We start from the raw sequence: 24,232 nt of genomic DNA, 5'->3' as shown, positions 1-24,232 counted from the left end.
AATGGGAAGCTCAGACTGAAGACGCGGCGTGAGCGAAGAATTATGACAATTTGGAAATTGGGAGTGTGAAGAGCACGAGACTAAGAGGAGTTTTCACGAAAATTTTCACTATATACACTCACTCAACTCCTCCACATATTTCTCCGCGTCTATTGATATGCGGAAAGTTTCGCCCGGTAATCCGAGAAATCCTCCGCGGTTTCGGCTTCTCAAGAGTGTCTCACAAGTGTAAGCGTGCATTTGAGAGCTTCAGTGAAGCTAACATTCATTACACCGAGCGAATCGTCTCCAGAGTTGAAGAAAGTTCACTGTCAAGGGGCAGATATTGTGGTCGGAAGTGGTGTACAGCTTTTAAAAGAAGTGTTTGAAATTGAAAATGGTAAAATATATAGAATATTTGTATCGCAAAAGCTTCCGTTTCAATAAATTCAGTTATTTTCTTGATTATTTTGCCCAGAAAAATCTATTTTATCGTTTTTTTCTAGGTTATGTGATTGGTTTTAAATAGATTCTGGTGATAAAATAACCTCAAAATCATCAATTTTGTGTTGAAACTGGGAATACTTATCTTTTTCTTGGAAAAATTGAGCATTTGCGTTCGAAGAAACTCTAGATTGGTCAAACATAATCTAAAAAACATCCAAAAAAAATTTTCTTTGCTTAGTTATTTCCGCGATTTATGCTTTAAAATGGCAAATTATGCCAAAATATTTAGTGAAAACCTTAAGATTTGTAGTATTTTTAAGCCAAATTCATAACCTCACAATTTAGTCGGAATTTTTTAAAGAATTCTTGACGGAAATTGTTCATACAAATCCAGAAACATTTAAATCATTTTTCACGGTCTGAAATCAGAAAGAGAAACTGTGAAAATTTGTCAGAAAAGCACATTATTTTCCCCTTGGCTTAATTAAAGGCTGACTTTCTGCCTCAAGCGCAGCAACTGTGATTCCTTCGGCGAGTCTCGTGCTAATTGATGAATTCTGAACGCTCGGAAAGCCCCTTGAACTAGGCAATTTCCACACAACATACATATGTAATGAAAGCTCCAATGACCAGGCGTCTCCATCGCGCAGCGTGCGTTCAAGCGGAAATTTCGTCCAAATTGACAAATTAATAAATTATGTAATGCACCCGGGTTGATGGGCGGAGGAAATACATTTGATGCATTCATTCAGAACGTGAATAATGTATATTTTTGCATTAAACATTGAGCATTTTGATATGTCTACTATTCCCCGGTCGTTCGCTTAAAAATCCACACCAAGCTTCATATTAAACAATTTTAATTGGAAATTCAAATTTATTTTATAAATTACACACGAAAATTACAGAACTCACTACAATGGCACAAACAAACTTCTGATGCTCTATGAAATGGTGTATTTTTTTTTGAATGCAAAAATCCCAGTTGCACGTTATGCTTTTGAAATGCATATTAATTAAAATATTTGATCAATTTGATATCATTTCAGATTTCATTGTAAACACAAATTGGAGGAAAAATCTTCCCATGTAATTGTGTTTCAGCTCGAATTGCATTATTTTTATTCCATCATTTCAACAACAACAACAAATTTCAATGGGTTTTTAAAATAAAAACGATGCCGTTTGTAGAATTTGTGAAAGTGCATGAAATCAATAAATGGTAATTTGTGCTCTCTTTCGAAATGTCCTGGCAATCTAATCACTTGCCGTGAATAATTGACCAACAGATGACAACGACAATTATACAAATTAATACACCACAAATGCCATACGAGTGACATTTCCGAAGCCACAGAAAAAACCACCACCGATAATTTGAGCGACAATATAATTAATATAATTATAATAAAATTACGCATGATAAATACAATCAGAATTGATGTGCGAATTTTCAAAGTAATTTCACTGACTTCCATTTTCCCAATTAAATGAAATTCCATCCGTGGGAGTTGCTCTTGTACATAATAATGAATTTATTATTGGGAAAATATAAATCGCTCGTAAATGCATTAGTGATTCTGTGTCTCCCCCCAAAAACGCACCCTTCCCACGCGCGCCCCGGAGGAAAACTCACAACGTGATTTCGGAGCTCAATAATTTATTTGATGTGAGAAACAGAGGAAATTCATAAATCAACAGCCGATTTCGTGTAATGACGGCGGAGACAAGGAGGAGGAATTTGCCAAGGAATGGTGTACGAGTAGACAAATGGAATCCCAATAAACATTTCCATGGGGAATTTTTATTAATTTCAGACTCAGCATATTGGCCGGCAATTCTTCGGAAGATTCGGATATTTGCAATGTTAGATTTGCGTATATTTTTATCTTTAAGATATTCAATTATCGCTCTCGTCGAAGGGAAGAAAATGTGCTCAAAAGTGTTGAAATATTTGCCATATTTCATTAGCGCTCTTAATTGCATTTCATCGCACATTTTACTAAGAAAAAACATTCCTATTATGCTAAAAATACGAGATTATGACAAGTTTTCTAGAGGAAAACTATAAACAACAGCAATAAAGTCAAACATAACCTCAAAAATATCTTTTCCGCAAGCTAAAGAATGTCTTTCTATATGTTTTAATTATTTTAAGCTCATTATGGCCTTTTGAAGACTAGAAAAAGCCCCAAAGATATTTCATAACCTCACAATTTATTGAGAATCTCTTTTATTGTTGACTTAAAGCATTTTCACAGGGATTTTAAGGCAGAAACTAAAGAAAAAACAGCTGAAATCCAGTATTTCATTTGATTGACGCCATCTTTACTCTCAAAGACAAGCTCAAATATCTCTTTGTGACACTTTCGAAGTGCCTGAAGTGCTTTGTACAGACTTCAGGTGTAATATCTCACCTTGCGCGGAGATTAATGATTGCAGCGGCTCTTAAATGCGCGACAGCGACTGTCCGGAGGTTCAGTAATCAGGGTTTTTCTGCGTAAACGCGGGCGAGCGATGCGGTCGGCGGTTTTCTTCAATATCGGCGCTCGCGGGCTGTTTGCGGTCTCCAGGATCGTCGGCCTGGCCCCGTTCGCTGTCAACTTTGCGACCTTCTCCGTGGAAGAGGGCAGCCGGTGGTCGTCCCTCTTCGCCGCGCTGCTGCTGCCGCTGCTCGTCATTGTGTATCCGATTAGCTGGTGTGCTTTAAGCGGCAGCTTTCTGAGTCACGGCACAGACTCGCCCTCCACCGCAGGCCTGAATAGCATCAGCTGGATGACGCAGTGTGCCAGCGGCTACGTGGCACTCCTGATGATTGCCATCATGCAAATGGGATGTCGTCGCGAGGACACTGCGAAATTCCTCCGTGGCGCCGTGACATTGTACCGCAAATTGCCGTCCATTCGCCCTGACATGGCCGACAATTATCATCAACACCGTGCGCCACTCCGGAGGAATTTAGTGGCTCTCTTTCTGCTGAAGAGCGTCCTCTTTGAGATCACCCTGCTCGCTGCAACGTGGCTCAATGTGCACCACCACTTGGGCGGTGAACTCACCCCAATTGCATTCCTCCACACCCTCGTGGCACTTTTTCCCTCTGTGCTGCTCGCCACCCTGTCCAATGCATATTATGGCGCCTCGCTGCTCCTGGCCTCCTATTGGATGTCACTCAATGGGAACTTGTTGGAAGTCACGGGGAAAATCACCCCCAAGCGCGGGGAAGGGCGCACGAGACTCTCATTCAATCAGCATCAGCATCAATTGCATTTGAGCGATGAAATTGACGAAATAGCCACTCTGTTCGGTGAGATTGTGAGTCTCATTGCAAAGCTCCACGACTTCTGCACGCTGCCTCTCCTCCTAATCATCACCCAAAGCTTCATGACCATCATCGTGGAGCTCTTCCTCGTCTACGTGGTCCTGGCGACGGAGAACACCACCGACTCCGTCCTTCCATTTGAGCTGCTCTTTGTCCTTCTGCATTACTTTCAAATTTTCTTTGTCATTCAAGCTTCAATGGCGATCCAAAAGCAGGTAAATACAATATTGCAACAATATTATATCGATGAAACTCTGATACTGACAATTTTCCAAGTTGCGACTTTCCAGGGACTTTTCCAGCAAAAGTGCATTAAACTTTTAATAATGGGAAATAATGGAATTTCTCACCTCAAAAACTTCATATCTCAATTGCAGATCCGCCAAACTCTGTCTCTTCTCAGCGCTTGTCGTGCAGAAATGCTGGAATATCGCCTCGAACAGAGTGTGAGTAGGCCAAAGGGTTGCTAATGTTGAAGATTACTTAAAAAGTGGCAGAAAATGAACTCAAACTCCTAAATTTGCCTTTTGAAAATACAATCGGAACTTCTACGTGCTTTTAAAGCCTCAACTGTTGCCCTCTGGTGGCAAAAAGTGGCAGAAATTATCAAATAATTTGAATATTTTACCAAAAACACTTTATAATTGAATATTTTGCAATTTTATTTGGGAAAATTTTCATTTCAATATTTTAATAAGATAAAATACATTTTTCTTAAAAAATCTCTTCCCATTTTCTGTATTTAACACGAATTTTAATTTCTCTCTTCAAGTATTTGTCCGTCGTTCAGAATATAATTTCTTTTGCAACTGATTCAAAATGTCCTCTTTTCGCTCTGAAATCTCTCATTTTCCACCCTTTCAAATCAGTGGCATTCAAAATTGACATTAGCAACCCCTTGAATGTATAAAGAAATGCCAATAATGGCGACAGAGAGTGAGAAAAAATGCTTATTTTGCAGATTGAAGTGCTTTTCGTGCAAATTCTTCACTATGACAGCGGAAAAATGCGACCATGTGGTCTATTTTCCGTTGATTACACGCTGATTACATCAATAATATCCTGTGTTTGCAGCTATTTGGTTATTAGTGTGCAATTTTACACAATGCACTAATTTCTCGACGGCCGCATCATTTCGAATTGCACGAGGATGATCAAATAGCTCGTCGCTGCGCCGACAACAGAGTAAATAAGGCCAAAGTTGAGGGTAAACATTTTGCACGCCGTGATGTCGAGGCTCTGGTTGAGCAGCTGAATGGAGAAGATCTCAATCTGTGGGGGTGGGAAAAGGGGGTGGAAAGGTGATTAGGGCTCTGGCCTCTTGTGCAACACTTACACTGCGCTCGAGACGGATGTCTAGGCAGCCGGCGACGACTTTGTGCAGCAGAACGCCCGTGGCTTTGGCCCTGTTGATGGCCTCAGAAGTGGCATTGACGATGACAAAGAGCAGCACCGCATTCACGATGGCGTAAGCCATGCCGCCGATGAGGTTCACGTGGAAGGACTCATTCCGCCGCATGGACATGACGATGTTGACGTAGGAGAAGAAAGCCTGCGACACAATGCTGAGGAAGGCGTTCAGGATGAACACCAGCATCTGCACCGAGCCCAGCTCGTTGAACTTCACGGCGAAGCGACAGATCTCGTCGTGCTCGATGGACAGCGCATCCAAGGCGTCCGACAGCTCGCAGGACTTTGTGATCTTGTAGGAGCGCCGCTTGTCGTCATAAATGTCCACCACGTCGTCCAGCTGATCGATCACGGCCACGAGACGTCGATTGAGATGCTTGAACTTCTCAATCACCATCAGCATGCCGCCGTAGTAAAGACTCACGAACGTGGTGAGGATCGTGATGGGGATGGCTGTGCAGTACAGGACGTGCAGGAAGAAGGACAGTGCGTCGCTGTTCTTGCTCACCAGCGCAATATTCATGGCGCTCGAGGAGATTCCGGCAAAAGTCATCACCAAGACGTAAATGTAGAAGCGACGCCGCAATTTCTCCACGGCAACCTGGGCAAATTAAAGGGATTGAAGGTGTATTTTTCTGGGGGGGGATTTAAGAAATCCCCTCTTAAAATTCTGCCACAGCGAACGCTTGAGACTTTTCCCCAAAGTGAAATCCATCCCAGAGTCATCAGAAAAAATTGCAAACGATTCCGCACAAGAAATGTAATACATGGAAACCTTATCCAACCTTCCACAATGCTTTTTGATGTGCACATCATATGTACAAAATCTCCAAATATATATGACTGTCAATCTATATTATTTGTATGAGAATTTCTCAGCATCTCATAAAATTGTTTAAGAGCACAAAAAATTCAATTTGAATAATGAATTCTGTGAAATTTGAAGAGATATTTTCAATCATCCTCCATTTTTGTTAAGGAATTATCCCACTGCGTTTAAGTGATTGAAGTTATCGACACTCACCGACACTTATCGACACGAATTGGGCGCAATTTCTTCTTCTTCACACAATTTTAGTGGAAAAATAGAACTGATAAGGATTAATTGATCCTTAGACTGTTGATTTAAACTCATCGGTAAGTGTCAATAACTTCAAAACGAAAGAAAGCAAGCAAGAAAAATTATTAAAAATCTCTTGAAACTCAATTCAAATGTTCGTATTGAAGTTCAGCATCTAAATGCAGACAAAATTTAACTTCTTGTCTCCAGAATTAGTGCGTTTTCCCACGTAAGTTTCTTTCGTGTTGAACTGAGCACAAAGAACTGAGCGCAAATTGTGAAAGTCGTATTTTCACTCTGAAATCGAAACGACAAGATTGAATTAAAGGATTTAAGCCTTTAAAAAGAGCACAAAAATTCTTTATTTGCTCAAATTAGCTCAGTTTTTTTCTTCTAGAACGACCGGATTTGCCGCTAATTAAGCATTTCTTCCTGTTTTGCCTTGTTCTCCTTGGAAAAAAGCTCTCCTTTCTCACTTGAGTCACTAATTATCATTGGTTCTTGCTCGTTTGCGCCGTTTAAATGTCACTTTAGCCCAGAGAAATAGGTTGTAAGTCGATTGAAAGAGTCAAAAGGACACGAATAGTTGCTGAATTTCATGGAATTGAGAGAGCAAAATGCTGTCTATTTGCCGAGTCCTTTAGTCTGACATCCAATTTAGAGTCTGAATCGTCGCATCAATCACTGTGTCGCTTTCAACTGAAAGAATTGAAGAGCTTTACCTGCGGCAGACTCTTGTACATGGGAAAGCCGATGTTCACCACTCTTGCCATGCGACTCGCCATGTAGATGTTGGTGAAGAGCACCACGACGGCCACGCCGTAAGCCATGAAGTACTCGATGATGGACACGACGAGCATCATGGTGTCGTCGAAGACATTCATCATCTGCAGCAGCACCACGATGCTCACGGGCACCGTGATGGTGATCACAACGGCGAGCGCCAGCGAGTACAGCACCAGAAGGACACTCATGCGGACTTTTCCCTCCTGCGCGTCCAGCGTGATGGGCAGAATTCCCACGAGGCGCGCGAGGAGGAAGAAGAAAATCTCCACGATAAGTGCAAAAACCTGCGACGAGCGCCTGAGAAAGGACCTCATGGACTTCATGGCTTCGGCTTCACTAACTCCTGTCGCATCAGCCAAAATGCGACGAGCCTCGGACGAGAGAGTGTACAATTTAATTAATTAGTTTATTATTGTGACCCGGAGTTTTTCAATTATGTAAATTGTTTTGTGCTTTCTGGGTTGCATCACTAATTCCGATATTGAATTATGGTACACATTCCGTCCGCAAAGCTCGCCAGTTGTGAGTTGACGAGGCGAGCGAGTGTCGTCATTTTCCACTCCGGGAAAATGCGGAAACTCAGCAGCAAAATCACTAATTGTTGATTCTATAAAAGTGGCAACTTTCATCCCTCCAGTTTCTGCTTGTTTGCCATTTTTTCCCACCTCCTCAATAAAATTGCTCATCGAATAAACTATTCACAATGTGAATCATCAGGAATTTCCGTTTTTTTCCTCCTCAATTGACACTGAAAGTGTTAAATTAAAAATTTATCTCTTTGCTGTTGAATTGAAATTGTCATTTAGAAATGAATTCAACTGAATTATTGTTCTCAAATGTATAAGTATTCGTCAAGGGGAAAATAATGTAAGTTATCGACACGAATTGCATGCAATTTTCTTTTTAAATACAATTTTGGAGAACAAATACGACTGATAACTGATTGTTTGTGCATTAATCATTAATTAATTATGTGAAAATTCACACGAAATCTCTCTTATCCGAACATAACCTCAAAATAATAACTCAGTTGAGGACTTTTCCAAGGCAAAATCAGTTGCAATGAACTCAAAATAGTTGAAAACCTTTCAATTTCAAGTTAAAAACGATCGAAATCTCGTCAAAAATGTCATTTTTGAGGTTATGTCAGACTTTAAAGCACAATTTTCACTGTTTTTTCACTTAAAAGGTCCAAAATAGTGATTTATTTACCTAGAAATCACTTGAATCTGCCAAAAACTAACAGTCTTTTTGATTTTTGAACATAAATTTATTTTCTAAATATTAAATCTGTCTCAAAAAAGGATTTAAAACCTAGAAAAAAATTAGTATGATTTTTTTCCAATTTAAGAATCAAGAATCACGTTAATTTAATCGTTTCCTAAGACACCACTTCTGACTGCAATATCTCCCCCTTGGATGTAAGAACATAAGTTTGGCGAAGCCGCACTGCTCAAAACAAAGTCATTGAGCGTAATTGGAAAAATATCCATCATTTTCCACATTCAGCCAAGGATAAAAGCTCATAAAATGCGGAAACTTCCTCAAGAGATGGTCGAAAAAAATGGGTGAAATTCAAAATTGCAATTGTCCATTGAATCTCGGCGATACGCTTTGGGTTTTCCTCGTTTGGGCGCAATGAAATGTGCGGTGAGGTGAGTTTGGGAAGCTTTTGCTCAGTTCTTCAGAAGCATTTTTCACTGGAAAGCAGCGTTTAGAGCGAGTGCAATCGATGCCAAAGCGAATGCCACACAATCTCCATTCGTCGGGAGAGTCTTTTGTGCCAAATATACATATGTACTTCACCCTATAAAAGTACAAAAATTTCAGTAATTTGAAAACTTTTCCAATATTATATATTACACATTGTGTGTGTGCGCTTCTCCGCCTCCTCACCACTTGGCGAAATATTTTCACTGAATTGTTTACGACAAAATTATTTTTCTTCCAAGGAAAAAGAGACGAAAAATATTAAATTCTCCCGCCCAAAAAAAATAGGCGACACATACTTTTCCCACATGGTGAAGAAGAAGAAGAAGGGAGAAAAAAGGGAGGCGGAAGTGAGTGTGGCACAAAAGCTCACTTTGCGCAAACTTTTCCCTTGACATATCCTTGAGGGTGGCAAATTTTAATTGAATTGACTAATTTAAAGAGGAGAAAATAAATTCTCCTCTTTGTCGAGATGAACCGCCAAAAACTTTTTCTCCGCACCAAAAACTAAAGCCGCGACGCGCGAGCTTTCAAAAGGTCCTCTGGAAAATTTCACCGCCGCGAGGCACTCAAGGAGAATCGGCCAAGATGACACAGCGAATGACGCACTTCGTCCTTCGGCTTCCTTCTCCTCAGGAGACACACGATTTATTCATTATCTGATATTCCGGCTCGCGTGGCAAAATGTGTGTCTTTCAGCTGCAGAAGGAGCAAATTTCCACAGCCGGACAAACTGCATGAATTGCGCGTGAGCTCGAACATCCTGTGTGTGTGTCCTGCCTTCACAATTACACGCCAAGGGGGAGATAACACGGCAAAGACAGGAATATTCTTCCATTTCCACAAATTTATAACACTTTATTAACTCTTTATTGAAATTCATTCCTAAATTATCGTGAGAATAAGGTTAAAATCGTTCTTTGCCGTTGTTTTTTCAGCCATAACCTCAAATAAATCAATAGAAATATATCCTTAATGATCCTTTTTAATGGAGTTATCCATTCATTCGCGTTGAATCGTCCAGAATTGCATTCAATTTCCTTTGTTGAACACAATTTCAAGGGAAAAATAGGACTGATCTGGTCTAAATAGTCCTTAGACTGTCTATTTAACTCTTTTTCCCCCTAAAATTGGGTTTAAAAATAAGAAATTCCACGAAATTCTACTCGAAATGAGCTGAAGATTGTAATTTATGAAGTGTTTGTACTGAATTCAGTGCTAAATCATCATAAAAATCAGGTTAAAGTGGTTAAAATCATTCTTTGTCGTCTCTTTTCCGAACATAACCTCAAAAAAATGGTATAGAAATCCTCATTGATCCCTTTCATAGCCTTTTATATGCAAAAACAAGGATATAATCATCTATAATCGACTCGAAATGGGCTGAAATAGTGATTTTTGAACTCAAAACTTGACTCTGAAGCTTCTGAAGTAATATTTTTGAGGTTATGTTGAACCTCATTAATCAATTGGAGAATTCCTACCACAATATCTCCCCCTTGTCGCACGCCGAAGAACTTGTGATGTCACCAAAGTGACTCGCTAAATCTCATGGATTCTCTCTTATCCACTGAAGAAATGTTGAACATTTTCTCTGGTGGAATTTTAATGACACAAAAATTCATCAATTTTCCACTGATTTTTTTTTCTTCATTGCATATATTATGAAATTTACTTCAAAAGTTGCACTTTCCGAGTTCCAGTTAATTATATCTGAAAGTCTTTTGAAACACCGCCAAAAGCTTCCAGCCGCGAAGACATTCAATTGTCCAGTCAGAGATTGTGACATTTGCCATGTTTCCAGTTTTCAGGGGAAAAAGTCTCCATTTAAGTTTTCACTATTTTATTTATAAAATTCTCTTCATACATTCGCTACATAATCTTAATAAATCACACGCACACAATCAGTCAATTAACTTATATTTCCTCCTTTTCTATCTGTTTTTTTCTTCTTCTTCAGGTGTGTTTGAAAGAAAATACCAACGGAAATTGTATCTCATATGTTTCCTCTGGATGTCCTTCATCCAGGACACTCCTGTGAAAACACTGAACTTGACGGTGAATTAAAAATTTTAAAGAGATATTCTGTTTTTATACAATAAATAATAGCTGTGATCAATTTAAATCCGCGAAATTCTCCTACTTTTGGATCTCATAAATTATTTTTTCCTCATATTTTCGACTCAGCTTTTCCTCTCCCTAAAAATTAGTTGTTAATGTCCTTATAACACAAACTTTTTATGCCTACAGTTCATCCTTGAGATCATCCTCATCTCCGCCGTCCGTGGGCGGAACGCCGCCCTGTCCTTGATAGAGTTTCGCAATGATTGGCTGCACGACATCCTCAAGTTCCTTCTTCTGCTTGCGGAACTCCTCCGAATCCGCATCCTGATTGTCCTCCAGCCACTTGATCTTGGCATCAATCGCCTCCTCCATCGTGCTCTTCTCCTCCTCTGACACCTTGGCGCCCAGCTTCTCCTTGTCGCCCAGCTGATTCTTCAAGCTGTACGCGTAGCTTTCCAGCTCATTTCGCGCCTCAACGCGCTCCTTCAGCTTCTTGTCCTCATCGGCAAACTTCTCCGCATCCTTGATCATCCTCTCAATGTCCTCCGGCGTCAGACGATTCTGATCATTCGTGATGACAATCTTCTCCGAGTTGCCCGTGCCCTTGTCCTCCGCCGTGACCTGCAGAATGCCGTTGGCGTCAATCTCAAACGACACCTCAATCTGCGGAATGCCACGCGGCGCCGGCGGAATGCCCGTGAGATCGAATTTGCCCAGCAAGTGATTGTCCTTCGTCATGGGACGCTCACCTTCGTACACCTGAATCGTCACCGTGTGCTGATTATCGGACGCCGTGGAGAAGATCTGCGATTTCTTCGTGGGAATCACTGTGTTGCGCGGAATCAGTTTCGTCATCACGCCGCCCACAGTCTCAATGCCCATCGTGAGTGGATTCACGTCCAGCAGGACAATGGCATCGGTGTCTTGCTCACCAGACAGCACGCCAGCCTGCACGGCAGCGCCATAAGCCACAGCCTCATCAGGATTAATGCCACGCGACGGTTCCTTGCCACCAAAGTACTCCTTCACCAGCTGCTGCACCTTCGGGATACGCGTCGATCCTCCGACCAGCACAATCTCATCCACATCCTTCTTGCTCATGTCCGAATCGTCCAACACCTTCTGCACTGGCTTCATTGTCGATCTGAACAAATCCATGTTCAACTCCTCGAACTTCGCACGCGTCAGCGTCTCAGAGAAATCTTCACCCTCGAAGAACGACTCAATCTCAATCCTCACTTGATGACTTCCCGACAGCGCGCGCTTCGCCTTCTCCACCTCACGACGCAGCTTCTGCACGGCACGATTGTCCTTGCGGATGTCCTTGCCCTTCTTCTTCTTGTACAGCTTGATGAAGTGATCCATGACGCGCTGATCGAAGTCTTCGCCACCCAAATGCGTGTCGCCATTCGTCGCCACCACTTCAAACACACCATTGTCGATGGTCAGCAGGGAGACATCGAAGGTTCCGCCGCCCAAATCGAACACCAGCACATTCTTCTCGCCATCCTTCTTGTCCAGCCCATAAGCAATTGCCGCCGCCGTGGGTTCATTGATGATTCTCATCACATTCAGCCCCGCAATCACGCCGGCGTCCTTCGTCGCCTGGCGCTGAGCGTCGTTGAAGTACGCCGGCACCGTGACCACGGCGTGCGTGACCTTCTTGCCCAGATACGCCTCGGCCGTCTCCTTCATCTTGCCCAACACCATGGCGCTGATCTCCTCCGGCGCGAACACCTTGCTGCCCGATCCCGTGGCCACCTGGATGTGCGGCTTGCTGTTCTTCTCGATCACCTTGAAGGGGAAGAACTTCACGTCGTGCTGCACCGTCGTGTCACTCCACTCACGCCCAATCAGACGCTTGGCGTCGAACACGGTGTTCTCGGGATTCGTCGTCAGCTGATTCTTGGCCGCATCGCCAATCAGACGCTCACCTTCGGCCGTGAAAGCCACATAAGACGGCGTGATGCGATTTCCCTGGTCATTGGCAATGATCTCCACGCGACCGTTCTTGTAAACGCCAACACTAGAGCGAGAGAGAGAGAGAAATGACGCAATTAGTAAATCTCTTTCACCAGCAAAACGAGCAAAACAGACAATTTTCCGCAACGACTTTCCACTAAAGTGTCCCAAAGTATGAAAAAATATTAAGAATTGTGTCTTAATTAAAATTCTATCAAAAAATCAACATAAAATGTTCTCAAATCGCCTTTTAGAAATCAAATTTTTAATGTTTCTATTAATTAAGCAATATTATAGTCATAATTTCAATAAATAATGAAGGAAATCAATTGAAAATTTGACAATTTGATCAATTTTTCAATAATTTAACACAATTTCACCCTCAAATTTCGAGTATTTTCCACATTTCACCCCTGAAAAGGCAAAAACTCTCACTTTAGAGGTTATGTTGTCAATTTTCCACGTCAAGATCGCGGGAAAATCTTGGTAGGCGTGGAAAAAACACCTGTCAAATTTACACCCGAAAAATCGAATCACTTTAGTGTAAAAATCGTGGGCGTTTTGTGTATTTCCTTAAAATTTACGACAATTCAACGCAATGCAAAAGAGTCGCCATGAAATAGAAATACGCCTTCAATGTAGTCCAATCTTGAGACGGCCACGCTTTGGCAGCGCATTGGCAGTTCTAGTCGTTCTATGGACAAAAACACACACACACACAAGAGATGAAGGAAAAGAGGCTGGAAAACTCACCATGAATAAGTTGTGCCCAAGTCAATGCCCACGACGGTTCCGATGTCCTTGTCCTTCTCCTTCTTGTCCTCCGCCAGCGCCAGGCCGACGAAGGCCACCACGGCCAGCAATCGCAGTATTCTCATCTTCAGCTCTTCTTCTGCTGCACAGCCTGGAAGGGCGGGAAAAGAGGGGGGAAAAGTCAGTGGAGTGCAAAAATAGGTCACGAGACGTGACGAGCAATTCTGATGACGAAGCGGTTAATTTCACCGTTATGCCTTGCGCTTCCTGGCTCTCGCGCGCATTCCAGAGCCTCCTCTGACCACCTGCCCGCGCTTTCCAGCCACTTTCCAGTCACTTCGCGGAGGGAAAATCACGAGAATTTGCCACTTTCTGTGGCTTTCTTGCCACCCAAATGCACCGATTCAACCCCGCAAAATGGAGAATTGTGAATGAATTCTGAGAACTTTGCAACAATCTTCGGAATTCTTGGAAATTTCGAGGAATTTTGCACTCTCAATGCGACACGTTGGCCTCATTTTTTTCATTACTTTTTGATGACGTAGTCTGGAACGTTCTCATCACTCTGCCTGCAAATAACCCCCTTTCCACCCACACAGCACACCCCATTGGCCCCCCAAGACACCCCAGAAGCACCCTCCCAGCCGGGAAGAGGCGTATTTTGTGCAAAAACCGCGTTTTCATGGGAAAACCCAAGAATGCCGGCCACATTGCAACACCCCAAAAAACTTACCTCGCTTTTCAAGCGAATAATCAGCGGATTTCCAACAATTTCACCACAATTAATCCACAAGGGGATGTCCAAGAGCTCCAACGCACAGCGTTTGCACAGGAAATTCACAGAATTCACACCGAAACTGGCAAATAATTGCAACAAATTCCTTCCACTCTTCGCAATGTTCACTGAAAAACTAACGTTCCTCTACTGTTCGCACCTCAATTTGAGGCGCTGATATCAAAGCGTGGATTTATTTCATTGGTCGACGTCAGAATTGTTGTGTGCATTTGATTGGTCCACGCGAGTTTGGCCGACACAGCGCCACATGGGTGTGTGTCTGGAACTACACTGACATTCACCGATATATCGCGTCACATTTGGGTGAAATTGTGAAAGTTCACACAACATCGCTTCTCCGGCCCTGAAATTCTCACCGCTGTTGCATCACTCTGGGCACATTTGGGGTCATGGGCACGCAGCGCAACCTGCCGAACTCCAAGGAGGCCCTGCTGAAGTCCTACAACACGCGCCTGAAGGATGACGTGAAGAGCATGCAGGAGAACTTTGAAGGTTGGCGCGTGGCGAAAATGTAAACAAACACGCTCAAAACACACTAAAGTCAATAATTTTGCAGAGATACTGAAGCTTGCCAAGGGTGAAAATGATAGTCAACTCTCGAAGATCACCCAATGCGAGCAGGACACATATGAGATGCAAGTCCGGGCGGCAAATATCGGTGATTAACAGAGAAAATTGCATCATGATCGAAATGACTCATTTCTCTCTGTGTTTTTGGCTCTGTTTCAGTGCGCGCGGGCGAGAGTCTCATGAAATTGGTCTCGGACATTAAGCAGTATTTGATTCTCAATGATTTCCACTCAGTCAACGAGGCGATCACCACAAATTCCCAATTCTATCGCTCCACACAAGCGGATTGCGACAAGAAGCTGATGAACCTGCGAGACGACATGGCGGCTGATCTCTATGACCTCGAGGAGGAATATTATACTAGCGTTTATAAGTGATTTTCGCAGAAATGCACTTGTTTTAGCATGAAAAAAATATCATTGTTTATTTTCTGCAATCTTGGCTCGTGCAGCGCCACGAGTGGCTGGGATTGGAATTAGTCTGCAGATGTACTGAGAAAAAATGAAGCTGAATCGAAGTGAAAATCGCGTTTGCAAAGCAAGAATTTCGGGTATTTCAATCTATTCATTCAAGGACAAAAGAAGAAGTGCGGAAAATATACTTAAATCCTGTAATAAAGCCATTTTCCACTCCTCCAAAGACACCCTCGGACCTTTCCGTCGCTCGTCTGGCGACATTTCGCCCTTTGGCGCTGCTGGGTTTGCATGGTTGGCAGCAGTGTTTGGCTGTTCAGGGAAGTGCGCGAAATAACGAAGGGTTCTTCACGGACGCTCCGGCAAATGGCATCGAAGGGGAAAGCGAAGGCTCCGGCGCGGCCCCGGAAGAAGGCCAACGGCTACAGCAAGTCGGTGAAGCTGACGCTGGGCAGCGTGCTGCGCGATCTGGAGAAGAAGGATTGGCTCGTCGGCCCGGCGATCGGCAGCGGCGGCTTCGGGGACATCTACTCCTGCTGCGAGGCAGAGAAGGCGCCCCGCAGCACCGACGACTACCAGAGCGTGCTGAAGATTGAGCCGTACGCAAATGGGCCGCTGTTCGTCGAGATGCACTTCTACATCCGGAACACCAAGACTGCCGACAGTGAGTGGGAATTGTGGGGCTCACGCGTGGCGGGGTGACTGACCAGACTTGTCTTCCAGTTGAGGCGTTCAAGAAGGCCAGGAAGCTGAAGAATCTCGGCATGCCGTATCTCCTGGGCAGAGGATCGCACGAGTTGCAGGGCGAGAAGCACAGATTCGTCGTGATGCCGCGCTACGGCAGTGATATTTGGAAGATCTTCATCAACAACGGCCGCCAGATTCCGCTGCACACCGTCTACCGGCTGGCCATCCAGATGGTGAGTCGAGAGCCCGGAAAGCGTCAGAAATGCTAACCAAACAGTCGTTCTTCCCCTGCAGATTGACGTTCTGGAGTACATTCACGAGGCAACGTACATTCACGGCGATCTCAAGGGCGCCAACATCCTGCTGGGCTTCGGCAAGGGCGGCGGCGCCCAGGCGTACCTGGTGGACTTCGGTCTGGCCACGCACTTCACCACGAAGGACTTCAAGCCGGACCCGAAGCAGATGCACAACGGCACGATTGAATACACGTCGCGGGACGCGCATCTGGGCGTCCAGACCAGGCGCGGCGACCTGGAGATTCTGGGCTACAACCTCGTGCAGTGGTGCGCCTCGAAGTTGCCCTGGGAGGCGCCGGAGACGCTCAAAGTGCCGACAAAAGTGCAGGAAGCGAAGGAGAAGTTCATGAAGGATGTGCGAAAGTCACTCAAGGATCTCTTCGCGGGCGATTATCCGCGTCCTCTCGAGGAGTTCCTGCAGCACGTGCGAGATCTGAAGCACGACGAGGAGCCGGATTATGACGAGTGCCGGCAGATGTTCGCGAAGGCGCTGAAGACGCTGGGAAAGACGAATTCGGGCGACTTGGAGTTTGCCGCTGTGTCGCTGCCGCTGAAGAAGGCCAAGAAGGAGGCCATCAATGCCGCCAAGAGATCTCCCAAGCGTCCCAGAGACTCAGATTCCGTCTCGCCGGAGAGAAAGCCGCGCGTGAAGAGGGAGAAAAGTCCGGCTGTTGCGCCTTCGCCGTCGCCCAGGAAGAAAATTGAAACTGCGAAAGCCAAGACGGAAGTCACCAAGACCACGGGGAAGACGAAGAAGCTGTACAAGGTGAATCTGGAGCTGGACATCAGCCTGGATGCGGACGTTGTGGTGAATGTGCAGCGCAAGCCGAAGTCTGTCGCCACGCGGAAGAGTCCCAGAGCGATAGTTTCCACGCCCAAGCCCGCCAGCGACGACGAGTGCATCGCTGATTCCCAGGACGCGAGTCCGCGCAAGCGGGCGACAAAGGCGAAGCGGCCGGGAAAGACTCTGGTGTCGATCCAGAAAGACGCTTAAATTCCTGCATTTTCTCGACTTTTTCACTAAATTCCCTCATTGAAGTTACACTAGAAGCTGTCTTTGTCAATTCCCGGCTACATTATAGAGCAGAAGGAGCTTTCTTTCGCCGGCATCTCGACGCCATCCTGCAATTCCTTGGATTTCAGGGCGAGAAATGTGTTCTCGTTGGTCTTCGTGAACCATTCTGGCAGTGGAGCGTTCCATTCCGTTGGCGGAGTTGATCTCTTCTTCCACACGTCATTGGCTTTGTGAGCCTCCATCCTCTTCTGCCTCCGCTCAGCCTCGCTGTCCAGAAGTCGCCGCGCAGCAGCCAAATCATCATGCTCCTCATACTTCAGGCAATCCTCGTAATCCTTTCCCCACTGTGAGCAATCTATGGACTCTCCGTAGATGAAGTACTGATTGAATCTGGCCTTGTAGCTCTTGCAATCCTTGAATTCGTGCTTATAGAGGAAGCAGGGACGACTCTGGAAGAAGAGTGAGGTTAGAGATTGTCGGGATTGACTGGAAAAATGCCGATTTACCGCCCACATGAGATTATCTCGAACTCTTTCATCACTGAGCTGACTAGAAAAAGTGTTGGATTGTTCGTTGCCAGACATTTTCAGTGTGAAAAGCCCAGGAAAAGGCGAAATTCCCACGCCCAGGGATTTTCCTCCTGATCAAAAACAAAACAAAACGTCCTAACCTCACATTTAGCCAAGGAGAAAAAGCCGCGATTTCCACAATAATTGTGTATATTTGGGTGTAAAAACAAGCAAACAAGACACACTTTCACTCCTCTGAATCCGAAGATGCCACAACTGGCCAATCCGGCGCCTTCTGTGCCTGTTCTTTCTGCGCATTCTCCAGATAATCATTCTGGGCGGCCACGATTTCCGCCGCCGTCGTGCACTTCTCGTACTTCTCCAGCAGCTCGGCGTTCAGGGAGACGAAGGAGTGTCCCCAGCTGAATTTGCTCAAGTACCAGTTGGCTTCCGCCTTGAATCCCGTGATGAACATCGTGGCCGCGATGGCTTCGACGCAGCTCAGCTGGCAGGGCTTCCCGTAATTGATGGGATTCGCAGCCACGAAGAAGGGCAGCAGGCGCGGATGGGGAGACTTCATCTTGCCGAAGGGCGTCTGATCGAGTTTCGCCCAGGAACAGTCGACAACGGCGATTCCGGCGTTCTGCACAATTTCACGATCCTCGGGACTCACAGTTTTCGTGCCCATGGGCGTGAGAACGAGTCCGGGAAATCTAAGAAACTCACATTAGCGCAGCTCAAGTGGAAAAGACATTCTCAATGAAGACACAAACCTCTGGCCAAGCTTGAGATTCCGGATCAGCCTGTGCCTGGCGAGCTTCCGTCCGGAACACTTCCGCGGATCGCAGTGGTTGAGATCCCACATGGCCACTTTGAAGGTGGGCGGAGAGCCCAAATCCTCCCCACCTGAACTCTCGGATGTCGAATCACTGCCAGAACCAGCGGAAGATTCGTCCGAATCCTCGTGCAGTTCTGATGCAGTTTCGGCAGAGTTTTCCGCCTTGCTTTGCTTGTCCGGGCAGCGAACCTTCATCTTCCGGAACTCCTTGGTCATCTTTCGCTGGTTCTTCTTCATTTTGTTGCGAAATACTCACTGGAAACGCGTGACGAAGAATTGACTGCAAAACCTCGTTTTGTTTACAATTTTCACTGACGTCACGCATTTGAAGGCTTTGAAGGTATCAAAAAACAGCTGATTTTTAAGATCCAAATCCAAACGGTTATTTTTTCCTGTAAAAAACCCCCTTTTTTCTAAATCTCCACGAAAATGATGGGAAAACTTTCAACCTTTACTGTCTTCCTCACAAAGATTGATGAGAAGACGGCAAAGTGCGATTTATTTCGTAAAATATGAGAAAGAACAGTCATCGCCAGGAACCACTTTAATACCCTGGAAATAAGGCCAATTTCTATTGAAAATTGACATCGACGATAAGACTGATAAGACTCGATACCTAAAGGAGGAGCAGATTAGCGTAAGAGCTGGGTATCTTCCTATAAATCTTGTATTTGTAAAATCAGTTCCGTGGCGCCGATTTCGGGTCGCGATAATCGATTAATATCGGAAATTTGCGAATCCCTCCTTCTGATAGTTTATTCGAATTCCTTCTATTTTTCCTCAGTTTCAAGATTTTCAGGAGAATATTGAGATCCAAATTGACACCAGGCTGAACCGTGTGCCAAAGACAAAGAGGAATCCTCCGAGCGAGCAAGAACATTCCTCATGAAGCAAAAGATCTCCGAAATCTTGTTCCAGGAGGAAAAATGGCGCAACTTATGAGAAATGATCGTTCTGTGCAAAGTCTGAACTTTGTATTAAATATCCGAGAAGCAGCAATCTTATCAAGTCTTAATTTCACACAATACCGAAGATAACGAAAAAGAACTATTCGAAAAACTATTCTCTAGCGGTTTTTGCGTAAGTGTGCGTAAAGTCAAGAGCCCAAAATGTATTTTTAGAAGAGGATTTATGATTATATGTTCGTGGAAGTTTCCCAAAGCGATCAGTTATATTGCAGATGTGAAGAAGTTCGGAATGACTGAATTCACCTTCCGCGTTGCCCTCACGAAAGACGAGGAAGAAGTGCTGAAGTTTATCCGGGAGTTTTACTATCCAGAAGAACTCTTGACGCTCTCAATTGCACCCAAAGAACCCACGAAAGCTGACGAGGAGTTCTCCTTATCGTGCATTCCCACCGGATTGAGTATTGTGGCTGAGAATTCCAGTGGGGACTTCGTTGGCGTGCTTCTGTGCCACGAGGTGGACAACTCCACCTTGCCAGAGCGCAAGATCCAGACATCCCAAATCACAGACTGCAAGTGGCGCGCAATTCTCACCTTCTTGCATGACCTGGAAGAGCACTCAGCCATCTGTCGTCGGCTCGATGTCCCGAAAGGCGTTCAATTCAGCGTCCTTTCCGTCCATTCCGGCCACCGCGGGAAGTCCATTGGACAGAAGCTGATGCAGAAAGCCTCTGAAAATGCCCTGGAGAAGGGATTTGGAGCCATTGGAGCGGTCTGCACGAGCATCTTCTCCGCCCGAATCGCAGAGAAGCTTGGAATGACACTCGTGCACACCCAGGCCTACCGAGATTGGCAAGGAGAAGTGGAATTAAGGCCGCCAGCGCCTCACGAAAATGCCACAGCAAATTGTTACGTGAAGAAATTGGTGAAATGATCATTTGGCGAATAAATTTAATGCGCAAATTCACTTCCTCTCGTCCTTGTGCTCCTCATAGGCCACCGGAATGCCGGAACGTCCCTCGACAATGCGCGCCGGCTCGTCCTGTCCCAAGGCCGGATCCAGACCGCGCCACGAGCGCTCCCGGAACGCTTCAGTCACTCGATTGCTGACAAGAGCGCCACTTTCTCGCTCCAGAAGCGCCGATTCAGCCTCCGCCGGCGCCCCATTTGGCCGCTGATTGCGCTCACGAACACGACCAGTGATGAGACTCACGTCACTCTCGAGATTCTCCTCCGGATCGTGTTCTCTGTGAAATTTCCCATTGGGCAGCAATTCCTGAAAGTCCACGCAATAAGTGTCCGGAATGGTGTCCTTCCAGGCAGGATTCAGCGCCAGTTCGACCTCGAATGTCGTGAGGATTGGCTTGTAGAAGTCCCTGGAGTTAAAGACGTTGTTCTGCGGACATCCGATCAGCACGAAACAGTCGACATCGGAGAAATTGGCCAGCTTGGCTGGATTTATCTTGCCCACAGAGATCAGGATGCTCCTCAAGCCGCGCTCCTTGGCCAGCGTCTGAATCCGTTTGGCAATGTCCAGGTAACCCGAAGACGTGAGTGTTCCCATGACAATCCCAATCATCTGGGCGTCCTTGCACACTTCCACGTAGTAGTATCGTCGACGGAACCACGAGGATGTCCTGGGCGTCGCTGGGCAGAGCGTCTCCCGCTTGGGATCGTAGATGAACCACTTGGCGGCGGGAATTGCCAGGGAGAGATTGAAGAAAGTCTGATCATCCTCGCCAATGAACAGGCAATTCCACTGCGTTATGTCGATACTCTCCAAATCCTGGACATGCCAACATAAGTAGTTTGCCTTCACGCTATCGTCAACAGCCAGAGAGGCGACTCTGACATTTGTCCTCTCCGCCAGTTGCTGCAAAAGCTCCTCCTTGGCGTGATAGAAGGCAGTGTCCGGAAAGATTATCACTTTCTCATCTCCACAGGGAAAAGTGTTCATTATCTTTTCCTGGTAGTCTTCCCACTTGACGCAGAAGTGCAGGAAGACATACAGAACAGGGAGTCTCGTATTCCGGCTGAGACACGCCTGGCCAAAGTGAATCAGAGCGTCTGAGTCCACATGAGAAGCCGCCACTTCGTCCACACAACAGCTGCCGTAGCTCGTGTCGCCCAGGATGAAGAACTCCGCCTCAATCTCCCCATTCAGCTGCCCATAAATGGTCACACTGTGCTGCAGAAGTGAGTCAGGAAACTGCAAGCTAATCCTCTTGAAGCCACTATCCACAATCCATTTCTTGCATCTCTGCAGCTCCTGCTCACTCCACGTCTCCTCCAGCGTTGGCAGGTAGTCCTGCGTGAGCGATGTGGTCTCTGCGTCCTCCTCGAGAGTGGCGTCATTCGAATAAAACGTGCTGGACATGATTTAGTGGCGAAATTAACAATAGAAACCGAGCAAAACACGCAATATCGCCGGATGTCTCCTAAACACTCCTAAAAATCGAATTGCGAGGACTGAGCCGAAGCAAAAATATCGCGCGACCGCCAAATATATCGATTTTCACGTGATTCGCGACACACTTCACGCCAGATCGACCTGTCAGTCCTCACAAAAACTCGAGACACATCGATAGAGTTTTTCCGTAAAATAGCGCCCCAAAAATGGCATCACGATTGCTCAGGTTGTCCAATGTGATCCGCGCTACACAGCAGTGTCCTCAGCTGCTGCAGGTAAGACTCCAAGTGGTGCAGGAATGCCTTGAAATCCAGGCAAAACACTCCACTTTTCTTCCATTACGTAATGGCCAGGAAAATTGTGAAAAACACGTTAAATTACGAGAAAAGACATTCGATCCCAATTCATGCTATTAAAGTAACAAGGAGCTTTTATTTCCTGCAAGAAATATTCCTCAGGAAGTGTTTGAATTGAGGACAAAGTCTTGCAGTTGTGTTTGAGGTTATGTTGAACAAGAGTTTTCTCAATTTTCTTACAGTTCCGGCGAGGACGCGCCACCTCGGCATCGAATCTGCACGCTGCTCTGGTCAATCTTCCCGCCACGAACGTCACGACGATCGACAATGGCCTGCGCGTGGCCACCGAGGACTCTGGAGCTCCGACTGCCACAATCGGTCTCTGGATTGACGCTGGATCTCGCTACGAGAGCGACAGCAACAACGGCGTGGCCCACTTCTTGGAGCACATGGCCTTCAAGGGCACCTCCAAGCGCTCCCAGACCGACCTGGAGCTTGAGGTTGAGAACCTGGGCGCCCACTTGAATGCCTACACGTCTCGCGAGCAGACCGTCTTCTACGCCAAATGCCTGTCCAAGGATGTGCCGAAGGCTGTTGAGATCCTCGCTGACATCATCCAGAACTCGAAGCTGGGCGAGAGCGAGATTGAGCGCGAGCGCGGTGTGATTCTGCGGGAGATGCAAGAAGTGGAGAGCAATTTGCAGGAAGTGGTGTTCGATCATCTGCACGCCACTGCGTTCCAGGGCACTCCGCTGGGCAACACCATCTTGGGTCCCACGAAGAACATCAAGTCGATTGGTCGACAGGATCTGCAGGACTACATTGCCACGCACTACAAGGCGGCCAGAGTTGTCCTGGCCGGCGCTGGCGGTGTTCGTCACGAGGATCTCGTGAATTTGGCCCAGAAGGAGCTGGGAAAGCTGGAGAACACGTACGATGGGCAGATTCCCAAGCTGCACCCATGCAGATTCACTGGTGAGATAAGTGCAATGAAGGGTTTTTGTTTTAAAGATATTTATAAGTTATCATCGTCTTGATTAGGTTCTGAGGTGCGCGTGCGAGACGATTCGATTCCTCTGGCTCATGTGGCCATCGCTGTGGAGGGATGCGGCTGGACCGATCAGGACAATGTACCCCTGATGGTGGCCAATACTCTTATCGGCACGTGGGATCGCTCCCAGGGCGGTGGCGTGAACAACGCCTCCCATCTGGCACGTATCAGCGCCGAGGAGGGTCTCTGCCACAGCTTCCAGTCCTTCAACACCTGCTACAAGGACACCGGCCTCTGGGGCATCTACTTTGTGTGTGATCCGCTGCAGTGCGATGACATGCTGTTCAATGTCCAGAGCGAGTGGATGAGGCTGTGCACGATGATCACAGACAGCGAAGTGGACAGGGCGAAGAACCTCCTGAAGACAAACATGCTGCTGCAGTTGGACGGTAAGAGAAAACAGAGGATTGTTCAAGGATGAAATGACTGACAATTGACACTTTTTCAGGCACAACGCCAGTGTGTGAAGACATTGGACGGCAATTGCTGTGCTACAATCGACGAATTCCCCTTCATGAACTGGAGAAGCGCATTGATGTACGGGAAATTTAGTGCAATTCACTCGAATGAATACTAAATGAAGGCTGTTTTTTTTCTGTTGTTCTTTGCAGAGTGTCGATGCACAGAATGTTCGCGATGTGGCCATGAAGTATATCTACGATCGCTGTCCGGCGGTTGCAGCTGTTGGTCCTGTGGAGAATCTGCCAGAATACAATCGCATTCGATCGTCAATGTATTGGCTTCGTGTCTAAATCCTCTCCAAACATTAGGACACACAAAAACACCAGAGAAGAAGGAGAGAAAACTCAGGAAGGAAGGCAGAATTGAATTGAGTGTCTCTCCGAGTTTAGCTGATTAAAGAAATAAATACTACATTTAATAAATTATCCCCTCAAATGTTAATCAATCAAGCAGCACTTTTGTTATTTCGTCGGTGAACAACTTTGAAAGTGTCT

At 45.7% G+C, this 24,232-nt stretch overlaps 9 protein-coding genes across 9 annotated transcripts; 4 read left to right on the top strand and 5 right to left on the bottom strand.

Annotated features, from left to right (window-relative positions):
* Nucleotides 1-4,855: 4,855 nt before the first annotated feature.
* On the bottom strand, nucleotides 4,856-7,324 carry LOC132261470 (putative gustatory receptor 28b). The gene is made up of 3 exons (XM_059760309.1): nucleotides 6,938-7,324; nucleotides 5,082-5,756; nucleotides 4,856-5,017 (listed from the first exon to the last, which is right to left on the bottom strand). Exons 1-3 carry the CDS (start codon nucleotides 7,322-7,324, stop codon nucleotides 4,856-4,858), a joined length of 1,224 nt encoding a protein of 407 aa, XP_059616292.1.
* Nucleotides 7,325-10,537: 3,213 nt separating this feature from the next.
* Nucleotides 10,538-14,403, bottom strand: LOC132261405 (endoplasmic reticulum chaperone BiP). Its single transcript, XM_059760211.1, has 3 exons — nucleotides 14,224-14,403; nucleotides 13,491-13,641; nucleotides 10,538-12,801 (listed from the first exon to the last, which is right to left on the bottom strand). Exons 2-3 carry the CDS (start codon nucleotides 13,613-13,615, stop codon nucleotides 10,956-10,958), a joined length of 1,971 nt encoding a protein of 656 aa, XP_059616194.1. The 5' UTR covers nucleotides 13,616-13,641; nucleotides 14,224-14,403; the 3' UTR covers nucleotides 10,538-10,955.
* Nucleotides 14,404-14,499: 96 nt separating this feature from the next.
* On the top strand, nucleotides 14,500-15,264 carry LOC132261439 (mediator of RNA polymerase II transcription subunit 22-like). The gene is made up of 3 exons (XM_059760260.1): nucleotides 14,500-14,778; nucleotides 14,843-14,944; nucleotides 15,016-15,264. Exons 1-3 carry the CDS (start codon nucleotides 14,676-14,678, stop codon nucleotides 15,231-15,233), a joined length of 423 nt encoding a protein of 140 aa, XP_059616243.1. The 5' UTR covers nucleotides 14,500-14,675; the 3' UTR covers nucleotides 15,234-15,264.
* Nucleotides 15,265-15,358: 94 nt separating this feature from the next.
* Nucleotides 15,359-17,302, top strand: LOC132261414 (nucleosomal histone kinase 1-like). The gene is made up of 3 exons (XM_059760223.1): nucleotides 15,359-15,933; nucleotides 15,993-16,189; nucleotides 16,251-17,302. Exons 1-3 carry the CDS (start codon nucleotides 15,561-15,563, stop codon nucleotides 17,244-17,246), a joined length of 1,566 nt encoding a protein of 521 aa, XP_059616206.1. The 5' UTR covers nucleotides 15,359-15,560; the 3' UTR covers nucleotides 17,247-17,302.
* Nucleotides 17,297-17,948, bottom strand: LOC132261431 (UPF0545 protein C22orf39 homolog). Its single transcript, XM_059760247.1, has 2 exons — nucleotides 17,774-17,948; nucleotides 17,297-17,716 (listed from the first exon to the last, which is right to left on the bottom strand). Exons 1-2 carry the CDS (start codon nucleotides 17,849-17,851, stop codon nucleotides 17,324-17,326), a joined length of 471 nt encoding a protein of 156 aa, XP_059616230.1. The 5' UTR covers nucleotides 17,852-17,948; the 3' UTR covers nucleotides 17,297-17,323.
* Nucleotides 17,916-19,162, bottom strand: LOC132261422 (18S rRNA aminocarboxypropyltransferase-like). The gene is made up of 2 exons (XM_059760236.1): nucleotides 18,550-19,162; nucleotides 17,916-18,489 (listed from the first exon to the last, which is right to left on the bottom strand). Exons 1-2 carry the CDS (start codon nucleotides 18,849-18,851, stop codon nucleotides 18,024-18,026), a joined length of 768 nt encoding a protein of 255 aa, XP_059616219.1. The 5' UTR covers nucleotides 18,852-19,162; the 3' UTR covers nucleotides 17,916-18,023.
* A 535-nt stretch (nucleotides 19,163-19,697) lies between these two features.
* LOC132261463 (arylalkylamine N-acetyltransferase-like 2) lies at nucleotides 19,698-20,453 on the top strand. Its single transcript, XM_059760295.1, has one exon. The coding sequence runs from the start codon at nucleotides 19,746-19,748 to the stop codon at nucleotides 20,451-20,453; it is 708 nt and encodes a 235-aa protein (XP_059616278.1). The 5' UTR covers nucleotides 19,698-19,745.
* LOC132261241 (2-(3-amino-3-carboxypropyl)histidine synthase subunit 2-like) lies at nucleotides 20,363-21,948 on the bottom strand. The gene has a single exon (XM_059759955.1). The coding sequence runs from the start codon at nucleotides 21,894-21,896 to the stop codon at nucleotides 20,484-20,486; it is 1,413 nt and encodes a 470-aa protein (XP_059615938.1). The 5' UTR covers nucleotides 21,897-21,948; the 3' UTR covers nucleotides 20,363-20,483.
* Nucleotides 21,949-22,056: 108 nt separating this feature from the next.
* On the top strand, nucleotides 22,057-24,163 carry LOC132261170 (mitochondrial-processing peptidase subunit beta-like). Its single transcript, XM_059759792.1, has 5 exons — nucleotides 22,057-22,204; nucleotides 22,468-23,200; nucleotides 23,267-23,665; nucleotides 23,725-23,813; nucleotides 23,888-24,163. The coding sequence occupies exons 1-5, from the start codon at nucleotides 22,136-22,138 to the stop codon at nucleotides 24,026-24,028; spliced, it is 1,431 nt and encodes a 476-aa protein (XP_059615775.1). The 5' UTR covers nucleotides 22,057-22,135; the 3' UTR covers nucleotides 24,029-24,163.
* Nucleotides 24,164-24,232: the final 69 nt, after the last annotated feature.

Source organism: Phlebotomus argentipes, unplaced genomic scaffold (assembly GCF_947086385.1).
Source record: "Phlebotomus argentipes unplaced genomic scaffold, Phlebotomus argentipes genome assembly contig_8, whole genome shotgun sequence".
In the NCBI taxonomy this organism is placed as follows: Eukaryota; Metazoa; Arthropoda; class Insecta; order Diptera; family Psychodidae; genus Phlebotomus; species Phlebotomus argentipes.
This window is presented reverse-complemented; position numbering and strand designations above follow the sequence as displayed.